Source organism: Coregonus clupeaformis, chromosome 34 (genome assembly GCF_020615455.1).
Source record: "Coregonus clupeaformis isolate EN_2021a chromosome 34, ASM2061545v1, whole genome shotgun sequence".
Lineage (NCBI taxonomy): Eukaryota > Metazoa > Chordata > Actinopteri > Salmoniformes > Salmonidae > Coregonus > Coregonus clupeaformis.
The window spans coordinates 13,454,953-13,472,157 of record NC_059225.1 but is presented as its reverse complement, the minus strand read 5'-3'; the positions used below and the strand labels follow the sequence as shown (position 1 = coordinate 13,472,157).

At 48.0% G+C, this 17,205-nt stretch overlaps 1 protein-coding gene across 7 annotated transcripts in view; it reads left to right on the top strand.

The window, feature by feature from the left end:
* The window catches only part of atp8a2 (ATPase phospholipid transporting 8A2), a 61,948-nt gene extending 51,820 nt beyond the window's left edge, over positions 1–10,128 (top strand). For all 7 annotated transcript variants that reach the window (XM_041861745.2, XM_041861749.1, XM_041861747.1 and 4 more), the window contains 4 exons: positions 3,161–3,249; positions 3,725–3,829; positions 9,832–9,926; positions 10,032–10,128. In XM_041861745.2, coding sequence (XP_041717679.1) covers positions 3,161–3,249; positions 3,725–3,829; positions 9,832–9,926; positions 10,032–10,126 — 384 coding nt within the window. In that variant the 3' untranslated portion in view covers positions 10,127–10,128. The remainder of the gene's footprint in view (positions 1–3,160; positions 3,250–3,724; positions 3,830–9,831; positions 9,927–10,031) is intronic.
* Positions 10,129–17,205: the final 7,077 nt, after the last annotated feature.

The window sequence follows — 17,205 nt, the reverse complement described above, 5'->3', positions numbered from 1 at the left end:
ATGTGCAGGGAGAGTGGGGGAGGGAGGAGGGAGTCTCAGCCCCCTTCAGACCATTAATTCAATTTGTGTCAGAAATTAGGAATGTGCTCCAATAAACCCTGCAGCTGCTCCGTCCAACTGGGGAACCGGGGGAGACACTCACCCCTCCTCGCTCCCCGTCTCCAATCCCTCCATCAGCCACTCAGACAACCCCATAACCTATTTTCTCCTACTCACTTCCCCCTGCTGTCTACACATTCTGACCTCCTCTCTCCCCCTTTCTCACTCCCCCTATCTCTATATTAATCTGCCCATAGGGGATGAATACTGAATACTGGGCTGTTCATTGAGTGCTCTGTGTTTACGCTTCAAATAATTGAGTTTGAGTTGTGTGTGTGGGTGTTTGTTGGAGACCATATCTGTGCGTGTGGGTTTGTTGACAAAGAATGTGTGTATTTGTGGTGTGTGTGTGCGCGTGTGTGTGTGTGTGTGTGTGTGTGTGTAAGTGTTTGTCTGAGACCGACAGTCTGTCCTGTTGTCTGTGGGTGTTTGTCAGACAGTGAACGTGTGTGTGTAGTCTGAGCTTCTCTGGGTGTGTTTCCAGCTGTCATTGGGAATGTTTCATAATGGTTTTCCGATTCAGTCCGGAGAATCCCCTTGGGAATGTCAGCTGTGTCCGGCCCAAACTATCTTCTGACCATCTCTGAACTACAGGCTCATAACAGGGACTAAGGGAACACTCTAATCTTACTATGACTGTAGCTAGCTAGCCAGTACAGTGTAGACTACAGCACAGTCAATGTCCACTTGTATGAATGTAGCTAGTATAGTAGAGAGATGGGCTTTGTTACCAGAAATATGTCAGGGCATATTCAGCAAACTGCTACTGGCATTCGGCATATGGTGGCAGATTTGGATACCATGTAGAAAGACAAAGAGAGACAGAGGGGAAAAGAGGGGGACAACAGGCAGAGAGCGAGAGACTTCAGAGAGATCTAAAGAGGCAGACGCATCAAGAGAGAAAGAAAAAGACATGCAGATGGAATCTGAATGGAGAGATAGAAAGGGAGATGCAGATGGAATCTGAATGGAGAGATAGAAAGGGAGATGCAGATGGAATCTGAATGGAGAGATAGAAAGGGAGATGCAGATGGAATCTGAATGGAGAGATAGAAAGGGAGATGCAGATGGAATCTGAATGGAGAGATAGAAAGGGAGATGCAGATGGAATCTGAATGGAGAGATAGAAAGGGAGATGCAGATGGAATCTGAATGGAGAGATACAGTGGGGAAAAAAAGTATTTAGTCAGCCACCAATTGTGCAAGTTCTTCCACTTAAAAAGATGAGAGAGGCCTGTAATATTCATCATAGGTACACGTCACCTATGACATACAAATTGAGAAAAAAATATCCAGAAAATCACATTGTAGGATTTTTAATGAATTTATTTGCAAATGATGGTGGAAAATAAGTATTTGGTCACCTACAAACAAGCAAGATTTCTGGCTCTCACAGACCTGTAACTTATTCTTTAAGAGGCTCCTTTGTCCTCCACTCGTTACCTGTATTAATGGCAAATGTTTGAACTTGTTATCAGTATAAAAGACACCTGTCCACAACCTCAAACAGTCACACTCCAAACTCCACTATGGCCAAGACCAAAGAGCTGTCAAAAGACACCAGAAACAAAATTGTAGACCTGCACCAGGCTGGGAAGACTGAATCTGCAATAGGTAAGCAGCTTGGTTTGAAGAAATCAACTGTGGGAGCAATTATTAGGAAATGGAAGACATACAAGACCACTGATAATCTCCCTCGATCAGGGGCTCCACGCAAGATCTCACCCCGTGGGGTCAAAATGATTACAAGAACGGTGAGCAAAAATCCCAGAACCACACAGGGGGACCTAGTGAATGACCTGCAGAGAGCTGGGACCAAAGTAACAAAGCCTACCATCAGTAACACACTACGCCGCCAGGGAATCAAATCTTGCAGTGCCAGACGTGTCCCCCTGCTTAAGCCAGTACATGTCCAGGCCCGTCTGAAGTTTGCTAGAGTGCATTTGGATGATCCAGAAGAGGATTGGGAGAATGTCATATGGTCAGATGAAACCAAAATATAACTTTTTGGTAAAAACTCAACTCGTCGTGTTTGGAGGACAAAGAATACTGAGTTGCATCCAAAGAACACCATACCTACTGTGAAGCATGGGGGTGGAAACATCATTCTTTGGGGCTGTTTTTCTGCAAAGGGACCAGGACGACTGATCCGTGTAAAGGAAAGAATGAATGGGGCCATGTATTGTGAGATTTTGAGTGAAAACCTCCTTCCATCAGCAAGGGCATTGAAGATGAAAGGTGGCTGGGTCTTTCAGCATGACAATGATCCCAAACACACCGCCCGGGCAACGAAGGAGTGGCTTCGTAAGAAGCATTTCAAGGTCCTGGAGTGGCCTAGCCAGTCTCCAGATCTCAACCCCATAGAAAATCTTTGGAGGGAGTTGAAAGTATGTGTTGCCCAGCAACAGCCCCAAAACATCACTGCTCTAGAGGAGATCTGCATGGAGGAATGGGCCCAAATACCAGCAACAGTGTGTGAAAACCTTACAGAAAATGTTTAACCTGTGTCATTGCCAACAAAGGGTATATAACAAAGTATTGAGAAACTTTTGTTATTGACCAAATACTTATTTTCCACCATAATTTGCAAATAAATTCATAAAAAATCCTACAATGTGATTTTCTGGATTTTTTTTCCTCATTTTGTCTGTCATAGTTGACGTGTACCTATGATGAAAATTACAGGCCTCTCTCATCTTTTTAAGTGGGAGAACTTGCACAATTGGTGGCTGACTAAATACTTTTTTTCCCCACTGTAGAAAGGGAGATGCAGATGGAATCTGAATGGAGCGATAGAAAGGGAGATGCAGCTGAATGAGAGAGGGATAGAGAGACAGTAGATTAGTGGATGATTAATCCCTGGAGACAGACTCATGGTTAGAGCTCAACAAGGCTGTCTGCAGCTGGACGACAGAGAGTGGAGACCCTGTGGAGTGTGTCTGTCTAAGGTGTCTCTCTTGACGTCGCTGGAATGTTGCCCTGACTTGGATGTGTTGTATGTCTCTCTCCTGTGTTCCTGGAGTGTTGTGTTGACGTTGTGTTGTGTTTGACGGTGTTGCAGGCTAGCAGAGTGATGCAGTGCTGGCACTTCTGGCTGGGGCTGGTCCTGGTGCCAGCAGCCTGTCTACTCAAAGACTTTGCCTGGAACGCGTGAGTAACACACTTATACTGCATAAATACCACTTAAATCAATGCATACATGCATGTGAACAGAACTGTTTTTCAGGTATGTTATAAGCACAGTCCTACCAGGATTTTGCGATTCTGCGATCGCAGAGTTTTTAGCAAAATCAACCATTCCCGCATATTATGCTAGGGCTTGCAAATTTGACCAATCATCGCACTATTACCGCATAAAACAGTAAAATTACCACATAAAACTGCCTGAATACCACACTACAAAAAGTGGGCTCGCAATTTTAACCAATCACAACACTTTTACCACATAAAATGGTTAAATCAAGCCACACGTCAACAAATATTTCCCTGCCAAAAATTTGCGATGCCAAATGTCTGAATTGCCGCAGTAAAATCAAGCATTTTTGCCCGCAGATATCACCAAAAAAAACCACAGTGAAATCCTGGTGGGACTGATGAGCATTATAACCCTGTGAATGTGTTTTAGGGGTCGTCGCACTGTGAAGAAGTCTCTTCTGGAGGAGGTTCAGGAGCTGGAGGCCAGGGCTGTAGACCCAGGGGCCGCTGTGCTCCGAGACGCCAGCGGACGCAGGTCAGACACACACACTGCATCATGGGATCACAGTTGGGGGGGGGCCACAGACAGGAGCTTTACTGAACTTACTGCGACATAGTTCATGTCATTTTCATAGCATATCCATGTGAGATCATGATAATTCCTTGGACTGAGGGGTCCCCCCATTTAAAGATTTTGTTACGAAGTCTGTAAGATTTATGTGTTTAGTATGATTTATGTCCCGGTGTTTTAACGTCTAGTATGTACCATATTTGAGTGTTTGTATGAGAGTGATGTAACCATGGCCCGCTAACCTGTTGGTAACCTTTTTGGTAACATGGTTGACCCATCCACAGGGCCAAAGCCAACGCTGAGGTCCCCTAGCCCCAGAGCTCAGGGCACAGACACACACACACAGGTAGCACCTTGGCTTGGTTTGACCTGGCTCACTGTGTGAACTCTGACCTATGTGTCTGCTCCTGCTCCGCTCTGCAAGTCTATGAAGTGATCCCTGTCCCCCCCGTCTCTCTCACTGCATTCTACTCTCACTCACCCACCTCAGCACTCATGTCTCATATCATATTGCTTTCTTTTCTTTCCCCATCTTTTTCCCCCCTATCCCTCCATCTGATTCTGTCGAGTCAGGAAGTGGACAGGTTTGCACTGCTGTAAGGACTGGGTGTACTGTAGCTTATGTGGTTGTGTGTTAGAGTTAGCCGTTTGTGTGTGTTTTGTTTTGTATTGTGTGTTGCAGTCAGTATATCTATCATAAGAGAAGGAGTAGAACCATTCAGGGTTGATCATGTTAGATGGGGTTTAGAACATTGGAGGTATTAGGCCATATTAGGTTGAGGAATGGAGTGGGAGATGAAAGATTGAGGTTTGGCCATCTGAGGGGCTGTTGTGTGGGATATTGGCTGGAAAGGGGCTCTTTTGTGGGCTTTGGGCAGGAACAATAGTCCTCAATCATCCAGTCAGACATCCAATAGTCGCCAATCATCCAGTGAGACGGCTAGGCTAACAGTCCAGAGCAGAGAAATGGCTTGGACAGAGGTGGGCTGGGGAGGTGCTTGGGGACAGGGAGGGGAGGCAGGGTGTTGTTGTTGGACGGGTGGGCGCACACAGCCTTCCCTAGCCCCAAGGTGAGGGCCTTGTCCTGGACTGAACCTTCTCCCAGACATGGGTAGGAACCCCCAGCGATGACCATGGAAAACATTGAGGAGGAGTTTGAGAGCAACAGAGGAGAAATGCACACATCTGTATTTGTATTTCATAACGGGAGAGGGTTGGGATGAGGGTGGGGGTGGGGGTGGGAGGAACTGAGGGGGTAGAGGACCAAAGTTTCTCTGGGAAAGTATTTAGATGTGTCGCGTCCTTGGACTGTTTGTAGTCTCACTCCCCTTTCAGACAGCGACACTACAGGGGGCGACGCGACGGATTCACTCATGAGTTTACAGATGTACTATTTATATATTTATTTATTCATTTATTAGTCTATCCATTCGTTCTTCATTCATTCACCTTGTCATCCATTTAGCAGACCAAATTTTCTTTGGCGAATGATACGGTTGCAAAACTTCAGAAAGTTTTTTTCAGGCTTTGCCAAACACACCAGGTCTAGATTCCCTGTGGTACCATAAAGAATAGGTCTCTGCTGCTTGCTCAGAAGTGTAACCTTGGGGAGGCTGGCCCGGGTCCACACACTCTGTGGATCAGATCAGGGCCCCTGCCCCAGTGCCAGGGAAACCCCTCTCATGTGATTTAATGCCTCATTGGCTGCCTGATCTAGAGAAGTAACCTACCTTGTTTCACAGCGGAATCAGACGATCTGGGAAGTTTTCTGTAAAAGCATTCTGTTAGGAGGAAACATTCTATTCTGTTTGGATACTGACTGTTATCAGAATCTTTAGCATTGCCATTAGTGATAAGGAGGATTGAGAGAGAGAGGAAGGCTGGGGGATGGTGTATCTGTCTGTCTGTGTGAATTTGTGCGTGTTTGCATGTGAGCGTGAATGTTAAGAGTAGAGGAGTGATGACGGTGTTTGTCCTGGAAAACAGAGGCTGTAGTCTTCCTCTGGAGAGAGCAGGAGGAATGGGAGGGGGGTTGGGCTGTCTGTTTGCTCTGCAGTCACAAAATGAGATGGGATTGGATTAACTGAATGTCAATCTGCTCTTCAGTACCAGCCAAAACATTATGCCCCCTAGCCCCTACCCTACCAGGTCTGGCTCTGGTAGTCACATCAAGAAGTTGTCTTGTCTTGGGGTAAGGTCTAGGCAGGGGTTGACTTCTATAATACTAATAGGACTAGGCTATTTACATTGACATTTTAGTCATTTAGCAGACGCTCTTTCCAGAGTGACTTATAATTAGTGCATTCATCTGAAGTTAGCTAGGTGAGACAACAACACATCACAGTCGTACATTTTACCTCCTTTCCTTTATCAGCAAAATCAGTGCTAGTGGGAAAAGACAAGTGCATATGCTATGTCCTAATAGAACTAAATGATCTCCTCTTCTCACTTCCTTGTCCCTTTCCATCAAGACCACAGATCTGAAGGTTTAAAAGGTGTAAGCAATATGGTGGAATATCCATTTCTTTCACCTACACTACCGGTCAAAAGTTTTACAACACCTACTCATTCAAGGGTTTTTCTTTATTTGTACTATTTTCTACATTGTAGAATAATAGTGAAGACATCAAAACTATGAAATAACACATATGGAATCATGTAGTAACCAAAAAAGTGTTAAACAAATCAAAATATATTTTACATTTGAGATTCTTCAAGTAGCCACCCTTTGCCTTGATGACAGCTTTGCACACTCTTGGCATTCTCTCAACCAGCTTCATGAGGTACTCACCTGGAATGCATTTTAATTAACAGGTGTGCCTTGTTAAAAGTTAATTAGTGGAATTTCTTTCCTTCTTAATGCATTTGAGCCAATCAGTTGTGTTGTGACAAGGTAGGGGGGTATACAGAAGATAGCCCTATTTGGTAAAAGACCAAGTCCATATTATGGCAAGAACAGCTCAAATAAGCAATTAGAAACGACAGTCCATCATTATTTTAAGACATGAAGGTCAGTCAATACGGAACATTTCAAGAACTTTGAAAGTTTCTTCAAGTGCAGTCGCAAAAACCATCAAGCGCTATGATGAAACTGGCTCTCATGAGGACCGCCACAGGAATGGAAGACCCAGAGTTACCTCTGCTGCTGCAGAGGATAAGTTCATTCAAGTTACCAGCCTCAGAAATTGCAGCCCAAATAAATGCTTTACAGAGTTCAAATAACAGACACATCTCAACATCAACTGTTCAGAGGAGACTGTATGAATCAGGCCTTCATGGTCAAATTGCTGCAAAGAAACCACTACTAAAGGACACCAATAAGAAGAGACTTGCTTGGGCCAAGAAACACGAGCAATGGACATTAGACTGGTGGAAATTTGTCCAAATTTGAGGTTTTTGGTTCCAACCGCTGTGTCTTTTTGAGACGCGGTGTGGGTGAACGGATGATCTCCGCATGTGTATTTCCCACCATAAAGCATGGAGGAGGAGGTGTTATGGTGTGGGGTTGCTTTGCTGGTGACACGGTCTGTGATTTATTTAGAATTCAAGGCACACTTAACCAGCATAGCTACCACAGCATTCTGCAGCGATACGCCATCCCCTCTGGTTTGGGCTTAGTGGGACTATCATTTGTTTTTCAACAGGACAATGACCCAACACACCTCCAGGCTGTGTAAGGGCTATTTTACCAAGAAGGAGCATGATGGAATGCTGCATCAGATGACCTGGCCTCCACAATACCCCGACCTCAACCAAATTGAGATGGTTTGGTTTGGAATGAGTTGGACCGCAGAGTGAAGGAAAAGCAGCCAACAAGTGCTCAGCATATGTGGGTCCTCTGTAGCTCAGCTGGTAGAGCACGGCGCTTGTAATTCCAGGGTCGTGGGTTCGATCCCCGGGACCACCCATACACAAAAATGTATGCACGCATGACTGTAAGTCTCTTTTGGATAAAAGCGTCTGCTAAATGGCATATTTATTATTATTATTATTATTATTATTATTATTATTATTATTATTATTATTATTATTAACTCCTTCAAGACTGTTGGAAAAGCAATCCAGGTGAAGCTGGTTGAGAGAATGCCAAGAGTGTGCAAAGCTGTCATCAAGGCAAAGGGTGGCTATTTGAAGAATCTCAAATGTAAAATATATTTTGATTTGTTTAACACTTTTGGTTACTTCATGATTCCATATGTGTTGATGTCTTCACTATTATTCTACAATGTAGAAAATAGTAAAAAATAAAGAAAAACCCTTGAATGAGTAGGTGTTGTAAAACTTTTGACCGGTAGTATATATGTGTTCATAAAGGGAAGGAGATAAGGAAATCATAGCCTGGTCCCAGATCTGTTTGTACTCTTGCCAATGCCAACTCCCTTGCTGTTATTGTCAAGATTGGCATGAAAATTAGTGACAAGGGGTTGGCATGATAGCAAAAACATAGGAGCTACACTGGGGGTATTATCTCCCGAGTGGCGCAGTGGTCTAAGGCTGTGCCACTAGAGATCCTGGTTCGAATCCAGGCTCTGTCGTAGCCGGCCGCGACCGGGAGACCCATGGGGCGGCGCACAATTGGCCCAGCGTCCTCCAGGGTAGGAGAGGGAATGGCCGGCAGGGATGTAGCTCAGTTGGTAGAGCATGGTGTTTGCAACGCCAGGGTTGTGGGTTCGTTTCCCACTGGGGGCCAGTATGAAAAATTTAAAAATTATGTATGCACTCACTAACTGTAAGTCGCTCTGGATAAGAGCGTCTGCTAAATGACTAAAATGTAAAATGGGTATCAGGGAAACAGTACCAGCTATACTGGCCGCGTAACTTTTGGACAGCATGAGCCGAGCGCGAGTCACTTCATCAAGTGTTCTTGGACGTGAGCTGTGTGTCGTAATTTGACCAGAACCAGAGTGTAATTTTACGCTGAGCAATGCTTGCCTCTCGCGGAGCTGCGCCGCTTACGCCCAGGTTTCATTTTAAATTAATCTTCTCACGCTCTGCAAAAGTTGCACCTATAGTGTAGCAGGCCAATGACACTCAGGCTAAGGAAATGATGGCTTCTGAGAGTGTTTAGACACAATCAAAGACTCCTGAGGGTTATACTACGAAGCAAGCTAGATCTACTCAGGGTTTTCTAAAGCTAACCAGCCTCAGTTAGCTTCACATTCCAGTTCAGGCTTCATACGTACTACGACGGTGGATATTGCTCGTCTGCCTGCCGCATTTCTAGCAGGCTTGTAACGGCGCGTGCATGTCTCACACCGCTAGTCGAACGCCGAACTCTTCATTGAGGCAATGCTGAAACATCAATCCATGGGCGAGTCGGTGCCACATTTTCATTTGTGCCGAAATCAAAATGAAAGACAATTCAGCAGGCGGTGGTATTCAGCAGGCGGTGGTGTGAGATGGGCTTTTAGAAGTGCCGTCTTTATGTGCTTATCAATGCATGAGCACCTTTCTTCCCACTCCTATCGATAAAAGAAATAATAATAATAATAATAATTATTATATTGGTCATACAGAAGTTTCAAATGCATACTGTATTACTAAATAATGTGTTAGGTATTTTAACATAAACATTTAAAATACACACAAATATATTTGATTAAAATATTTAATCAGTCTTCTTCCTGAGATGAAGGGGATGATGACAGCCTTTGCAAGAGGGAGGGTATCTGATTACTTTGGTCTTCAACTCGCGACTCAGACACTTCATTCAGGATAAATGGAGTTAGCCCTGAGTTAGCCTGCCATGGAGCAGGTTAGTTCTGAAGAATTCGTTGCCATAGAAATGTACCTGACTAAAAGGTGATCCACATTAGTATGACTGGTTACCCCTCAGAGTAGTACTTCCACCTGTTGTGTTAACCTGTCATGGAGATATAGAGAGTCTCCCTGTGGTTGGTGCTGTAGCCTGTCAATCAGTGGCTGTGTATTCTGTGATTGGTTGACTTACCTGTCCGTCTCTCCAGTCTGAACGAGCGTGCCCACCTGTTGACCCGGGTCTTTAGGAAAACACCCTCCAACGTGGGCCGCAAAAACTCTGTGCAGCAGAGCAACGTGTCCCGTGAGTATCCCTGTCCTTGTCCCGGCCTCGGCTTCTATCTAGGTAGGTGAACATAGAGTGGTGTACTTACTGTCCCTCTCCCCTCCTCTTCTTCTCTCTATATAGATGGCTATGCCTTCTCCCAGGAGGAACATGGGGTGGTGTCTCAGTCACAGGTGTGTCGATCCTACGACACCACCCGCCAACGGCCCAGCGTCTAGCCCCCCCCATCGTCCCACCCTCAGCCCACCTGGCTACGGGGCGCTTGGCAACGGTTGCCAAGACGACAGCGGAGACAGACTATGCTGAGTGACCAACCCTGCTGTGGCCTTACTGGAACTTATACTGACTTTGACCTCTGACCTTGACCCCTGGAGGTCATTGCTAGGAACACTTACTAAAGGGAAGGGACCAGACCCGTCTATACTGTCCAACCTGGTCTCCGCTCTAGCTTACACACACACACTCACACACACACACATATACATACATACATACATACATACATACATACATACATAGTAGGGCAGACACACAGGCATGAGTAATCACAACCACACAAACAGACATAATAAATCAACCACAGAGACTGTAATGTGTATCTAATCATAGCATGGACTAGGTTTAGTTTATGCACCTGTGCGTCTTTGTCCGTATGCATGGCTGTGCTACTGTATGTATCTGCCCTCCTGTTTGTTTGTGTGTGTGTGTGTGTGTGTGTGTGTGTGTGTGTCCACACTCCCTCACATCTCCATCTCCTGAGCAGGGGTTTAACCCATCCGTCATCACTGTGGCCATGGAGGAAGAGGAGGGGGGACAATAAACACCAAACACACACTGGCCTGGGAGGAATTCCTCTCAGAGAGCTGAAGAGGGGGATTGGAGAGAAGAAGAGGTGAAGAGGAAGAAGGCCTCCTCTATCAGCTTCTTTAACTCTCGTTCTCCCTTTCACTACTTTTCTTTCTCTTGCTGCTTTTCTCTCTCTCTCTGGCTCAGTGACCTCTTCATCTCTCTCCCCCTCCTCCTCTGCGGCACGTCTCCTCTTCCTGCTCGGTTGAATCTATTTTCCATTGTATTCCGCCGCTCCTGTGATTCCTGCGATCCCGCCTGTCTCCCCCAGGAGACTGAATTAGCAGCAGCCTGGCTTGTAGCACTTCCTCTGTTTGTTGGATTCTCAATTCATCTATGGACTTATTCTCTGTTGAATAAAATGGACTTGTGTTTCTGTCTCTCTTTTAATGCCTGTGTTATGTTCTCCTTTTCTCTGGACTATACACTATACTGGACTATACACTATAATTTACCTGGAGTTTAAATGGTATTATTGATGATGTTAACTAATAACAGGTGCTACACACACACACACACACACATATATATATATATATATATATATATATATATATATATATATATATATATATACTTAAATGAAATTCCATTTCAACTCCATCAATAAGCAGTATATTGGAAAGTCCGCATAGATAACATTTCAATAAATATTCTGCAGAAAGTGTGTGTCGTTGCTTCCAACCCTATGTGGTGTGGTGTGTTGTGGTCTGTGTGAAAGCATTGTCTGTCAAATCTGTGTTAAGGACAGGAATGCGAGGGTCAGGGGATTTTATTCCATTGCTTTTTGACTTTTACTTATTAAATCATAACTTTACGAAAAGGTCTTCTGCAAGATAGATTAGGCAGTTCAGGTTTAGGTTATTTGATCAATGAGAACATTGAGAAAGAGAGTAGGGTAAGTAAATACATGTACTCAAAGTGAATGAAGGCTGAGAGCATGTTGGAGGAGAACACGAGATGAACACTCAAAATAGTAAACGTATGGCCAATTTCACAGAGAGAGATGGAATACATTTACTCAAAGTGAATGTGATGACTACATTATAGATGTAAGCTGTGAATACTCTACAAGCCAGCCATGACCTGTTAGCATTCCTGATCAGTATGAAGCAGCATGGGGTTCCCACACCCACCTTCCTGGATGTCTCCAAGCCTGCAGCCCAGCTCCAACCTGCAGCCGCTTGTTTCCAATATGGGGAATCCATTTCTCCTCCCCAGTAGGAGCCCTAGATCCATCCTACACTTCCCCCCATCCTAGTCCCCCTAGTTTCCATAGAGATGTGCCAAGAACACACCTCCTTCACCCTTCAGTGTTGTGATGCAAAATATTGGCAAAATGTATTGCTCATAGAATAAAAAAGGTCCTACCGGACATTATTCATCACGATCAGATGGGATTCTTAAGATATATTATATTGATATATATCATAAGATATATTGGAGACAACATTAGACAACTACTAGAAAACTATGAGAATGCAAGGAAAACAGGTATCGTCTTTATAACAGATTTTGAGAAAGTATTTGATACAGGACAACTAGAATCTCAGGAGAATCTCTAATAAAATGGGTAAAAGTAATGTACAACAATCCTTTATGTAAGATAATAAATAATGTGTCAACGATGTAGTGATGGTGTGGTGGGGAATCAGGCGCAGAAGCAGAGGTACAGTCCAACAAGACTTTACTATGCAAAATTAATCCACAAACGGCAGGAGGCCAAACAGACGCGCACAGGCGTCAACACACGATCGCACGAAAACACAGTGCGCAAAACTCTCCTAAACAGAGGAGGACACTACTAATACTGGCGTACTGGAAAAATAACACAGCTACGCAACCATCTGACAAGCGACAATTACACACAACACTATACACACAAACAGGGAACTAAATAGGGTGCATAATGAGACCTAACACAAAACAGGTGTGGCTAACAGACAAAACTAATCAAACAGGAAACACAGAACATAGAACGGTGGCAGCTAGAATTCCGAGACGACGAACGCCGAAGCCTGCCCGAACAAGGAGAGAGGCAGCCTCGGCCGAAACCGTGACAGTACCCCCCCTTGACGCGCGGCTCCAGAGCGCGCGCCGACTCCGGCCTTGGGGGACGACCCGGAGGCCGCGGCGCAGGGCGCGTCGGATACCCCCGATGGAATTCCGTCAGGAGCGACGGGTCCAAAATGTCTCTCCTCGGCACCCAGCACCGCTCCTCCGGACCGTACCCCTCCCACTCCACTAGATACTGAAGACCCCCCCTCCGACGTCTAGAATCCAAGATGGATCTCACGGTGTACGCCGGTGCCCCCTCGATGTCCAACGGGGGCGGAGGAGTCTCCAAGATCTCATGTTCTTGGAGTGGGCCCGCTACCACCGGCCTGAGAAGGGACACATGGAACGAGGGGTTAATACACTTATACTCCACTGGTAACTGTAATCTATAACAAACCTCGTTCAACCTTCTCAGGACTTTAAATGGCCCTACAAACCGCCGACCCAGTTTCCGACAGGGCAGGCGGAGGGGCAGGTTTCTGGCAGAGAGCCAGACTCGATCTCCAGGTGCGTACACAGGCCCCTCACTGCGGTGTAGGTCGGCGCTCGTCTTCTGTCGACGTATGGCACGCTGCAGATGGACGTGTGCAGCGTTCCACGTCTCCTCCGAGCGCCGCACCCACTCATCCACAGCGGGGGCCTCGATCTGGCTCTCATGCCATGGTGCCAGAACCGGCTGGTACCCTAAAACACACTGAAAAGGGGTTAGTTGGGTGGAGGAGTGGCGGAGAGAGTTCTGTGCCATCTCGGCCCAGGGCACATATCTCGCCCACTCCTCCGGCCGGTCCCGGCAGTATGTTCTGAGAAACCTGCCCACATCCTGGTTTACGCGTTCCACCTGCCCATTACTCTCCGGGTGGTAACCCGAGGTGAGGCTCACCGAGACCCCCAACCGCTCCATAAAAGCTCTCCAGACTCTGGAGGTGAATTGGGGACCCCGGTCAGCCACAATGTCCTCGGGCACCCCGTAGTGCCGGAACACATGAGTGAATAGTGCTTCGGCGGTCTGTAGGGCAGTAGGAAGACCCGGCATGGGGAGCAAACGACAGGCCTTAGAGAACCGGTCCACAACGACCAGGAGTGTAGTATTCCCTTGAGAGAGGGGAAGGTCAGTTATAAAATCCACCGAGAGGTGGGACCATGGTCGTTGTGGAACGGGCAGGGGCAGTAACTTACCCCTAGGCAGATGTCTAGGCGCCTTACACTGGGCGCACACCGAGCAGGAGGAAACATAAACCCTCACATCCCTGGCCAACGTGGGCCACCAATATTTGGCACTAAGACAGTGCACTGTCCGGCCGATACCCGGATGTCCAGAGGAGGGTGACGTGTGAGCCCAATAGATCAATCGATCCCGACACTCGAGCGGAACATACTTCCGACCCTCCGGGCATTGTGGTGGACTAGGGTCGGTGCGTAATGCCCGCTCGAGCTCAGAATCGAGCTCCCACACCACCGGTGCCACTAGACACGACTCCGGCAGTATGGGAGTGGGCTCCACGGACCTCTCCTCCCCGTCATACCGCCGAGACAGCGCATCTGCCTTACCGTTTTGTGACCCAGGGATGTAGGTGATCTTAAAAGAGAAACGGGTCAAAAACATACTCCATCTAGCCTGTCGAGGGTTCAGCCTCCTCGCTGCCCGGATGTACTCCAGGTTACGGTGGTCCGTCAAAATGAGGAAAGGGTGTTGAGCCCCCTCAAGCCAGTGCCTCCACACCTTAAGGGCCTGTACCACAGCTAACAGCTCCCTGTCCCCTACGTCATAATTTCGCCCCGCCGGGCTGAGCTTCTTGGAATAGAAGGCACAGGGGCGGAGTTTAGGTGGCGCGCCTGACCGTTGTGAAAGCACGGGCGCCAATACCGGCCTCAGACGCGTCCACCTCTACCTGAAATGGTAAAGAGGGATCCGGATGCGCCAGCACCGGAGCCGAGGTGAACAGGTCCTTCAGCTTCTCAAACGCCCTGTCCGCCTCGACTGACCACTGCAGACGCACCGGGCCCCCTTTAAGAGAGACGTGATGGGAGCTGCCACTTGCCCAAAACCCCGGATAAACCTCCGGTAGTAATTCGCAAACCCCAAAAACTGCTGCACCTCTTTCACAGTGGTTGGTGTTTGCCAATTACGCACGGCTGACACTCGGTCTACCTCCATCTTCACCCCTGACGCGACAACTGATACCCCAAAAAGGAAATCGACTCCTGGAAAAACAGACACTTCTCTGCCTTCACATACAGGTCGTGCTCCACCAGCCTCCGCAACACCCTGCGCACCAGGGCCACATGCTCGACACGGGTAGGTGAGTACACGAGAATGTCATCTATGTACACCACGACTCCCTGTCCCTGCATGTCCCTGAAGATCTCATCCACGAATGATTGGAAAACTGACGGAGCATTCATCAACCCGTATGGCATGACTAGATACTCGTAATGGCCCGAGGTGGTACTAAAGGCTGTTTTCCATTCATCATCCTTCCTGATGCGCACCAAGTTGTACGCGCTCCTGAGATCTAATTTCGTGAAGAAACGCGCCCCATGCAACGACTCAGTCATGGTCGCAATCAGCGGGAGTGGATAACTATACTTCACCGTAATCTGATTGAGACCACGGTAATCGATGCACGGACGCAAACCCCCATCCTTCTTCTTCACGAAAAAGAAACTCGAGGACGCGGGGGAAGTGGACGGCCGTATGCATCCTTGTCTCAGTGATTCGTCTATGTAAACCTCCATAGCTTTCTTCTCCTCCTGAGACAGAGGATACACATGACTCCGTGGGAGCGCAGCTCCTGCCTGAAGGTCTATCGCACAATCCCCCTGCCTATGGGGTGGCAACCGCGTCGCCCTCGCCTTACTAAACGCAATAGCCAAATCCCCATACTCAGGTGGAATGTGCAATGCGGGCACCTGGTTTGGACTCTCCACCGAGGTAGCCCCTATGGAAACGCCCAAACATCTACCCACACACTGAGCAGACCACTCCATCAGAGCCCTCTCCTGCCACGAAATAACGGGGTTATGGGTACTTAACCAGGGCATGCCCAGCACCACCGGATACGCAGGAGAGTCAATCAGAAACAGTTGAATTATCTCCTGATGACTCCCCTGCGCACACATCCTAAGTGGCGCCGTGACCTCCCTGATTAAGCCCGTACCCAACGGACGACTATCTAGGGCGTGAACGGGAAAAGGAACATCAACAGGGAGAAGGGGAAACCCTAACTCTAAACAAAACTTCTTATCAATAAAATTCCCAGCCGCGCCTGAATCTACCAGCGCCTTATACTGGGAATGAGGTGCCACCTGCGGAAAACGCACAGGCATACAAAAATGGGCAACAGTGAGCTCTGGGTGAGTGGGGCGCCTACTCACCTGGAGGGAATCCCCAGTGCGGGACCTGTCGTCATCTCCCCGAGGAGGCCATCCCCAGCACCTAGCCGCGGTGTGTCCTCCCCGACCACAGTTGGTGCAGTGGATGGACCCCCTCACCTGCCGACTCCTCCTATCTCTAGCGCCAGCGCCCCCGAGCTCCATAGGACACGGCTCGGATGCGCTGGAGGGTGAAATGGACGGACCCCCCTCAGGACGTCCGCGGGTGGCCAATAGGTTATCTAACCTGATTGACATGTCGACCAGCTGGTCGAAAGAGAGACTGGTGTCCCTACAGGCCAGCTCCCTACGGACGTCCTCTCTTAGGCTACATCGATATATATCGACGAGGGCCCGCTCATTCCACCCTGCATCAGCCGCTAGAGTACGGAATTCAAGCGCGAATTCCTGAGCACTCCTCCTCCCCTGCCGGAGGAAGACCAGACGCTCCCCCGCCGCTTTCCCCTCCGGGGGATGGTCGAACACCGCCCTAAAGCGGCGGGAGAACTCGTCGTAGGTGATACTCGCGGCGTCGATCTTCCTCCACTCCGCGTTGGCCCATTCCAACGCCTTCCCGGACAGGCAGGATATCAGGGCAGACACGCTCTCATGCCCCGAGGGTGCCGGGTGTACGGTGGCCAGGTACAACTCCACCTGGAGGAGGAATCCCTGACACCCAGCCGCGGTTCCGTCGTGAGGCCCTCGGGAGAGCGAGTCGGATCCTCGGTGTTCTGGCGCTGGAATGGGCAGGCTGGCCGATGGTGCTGGCTGGGCTGGCGGTGAGGAAGGTGTTGGAGGTGCGCCCCAGCCTCGGAGCGTGGTGATTACCTCCTGCAGGGCGGTTCCCATCTGGAGGATCTGTTCCTGTTGCTCCCGAACCTGGACCTCCAGTCTCGTCGGCGCTGCTTCGGCTCCCGCTGATTCCATGTTTAAGGTGTGTAATTCTGTCAACGATGTAGTGATGGTGTGGTGGGGAATCAGGCGCAGAAGCAGAGGTACAGTCCAACAAGACTTTACTATG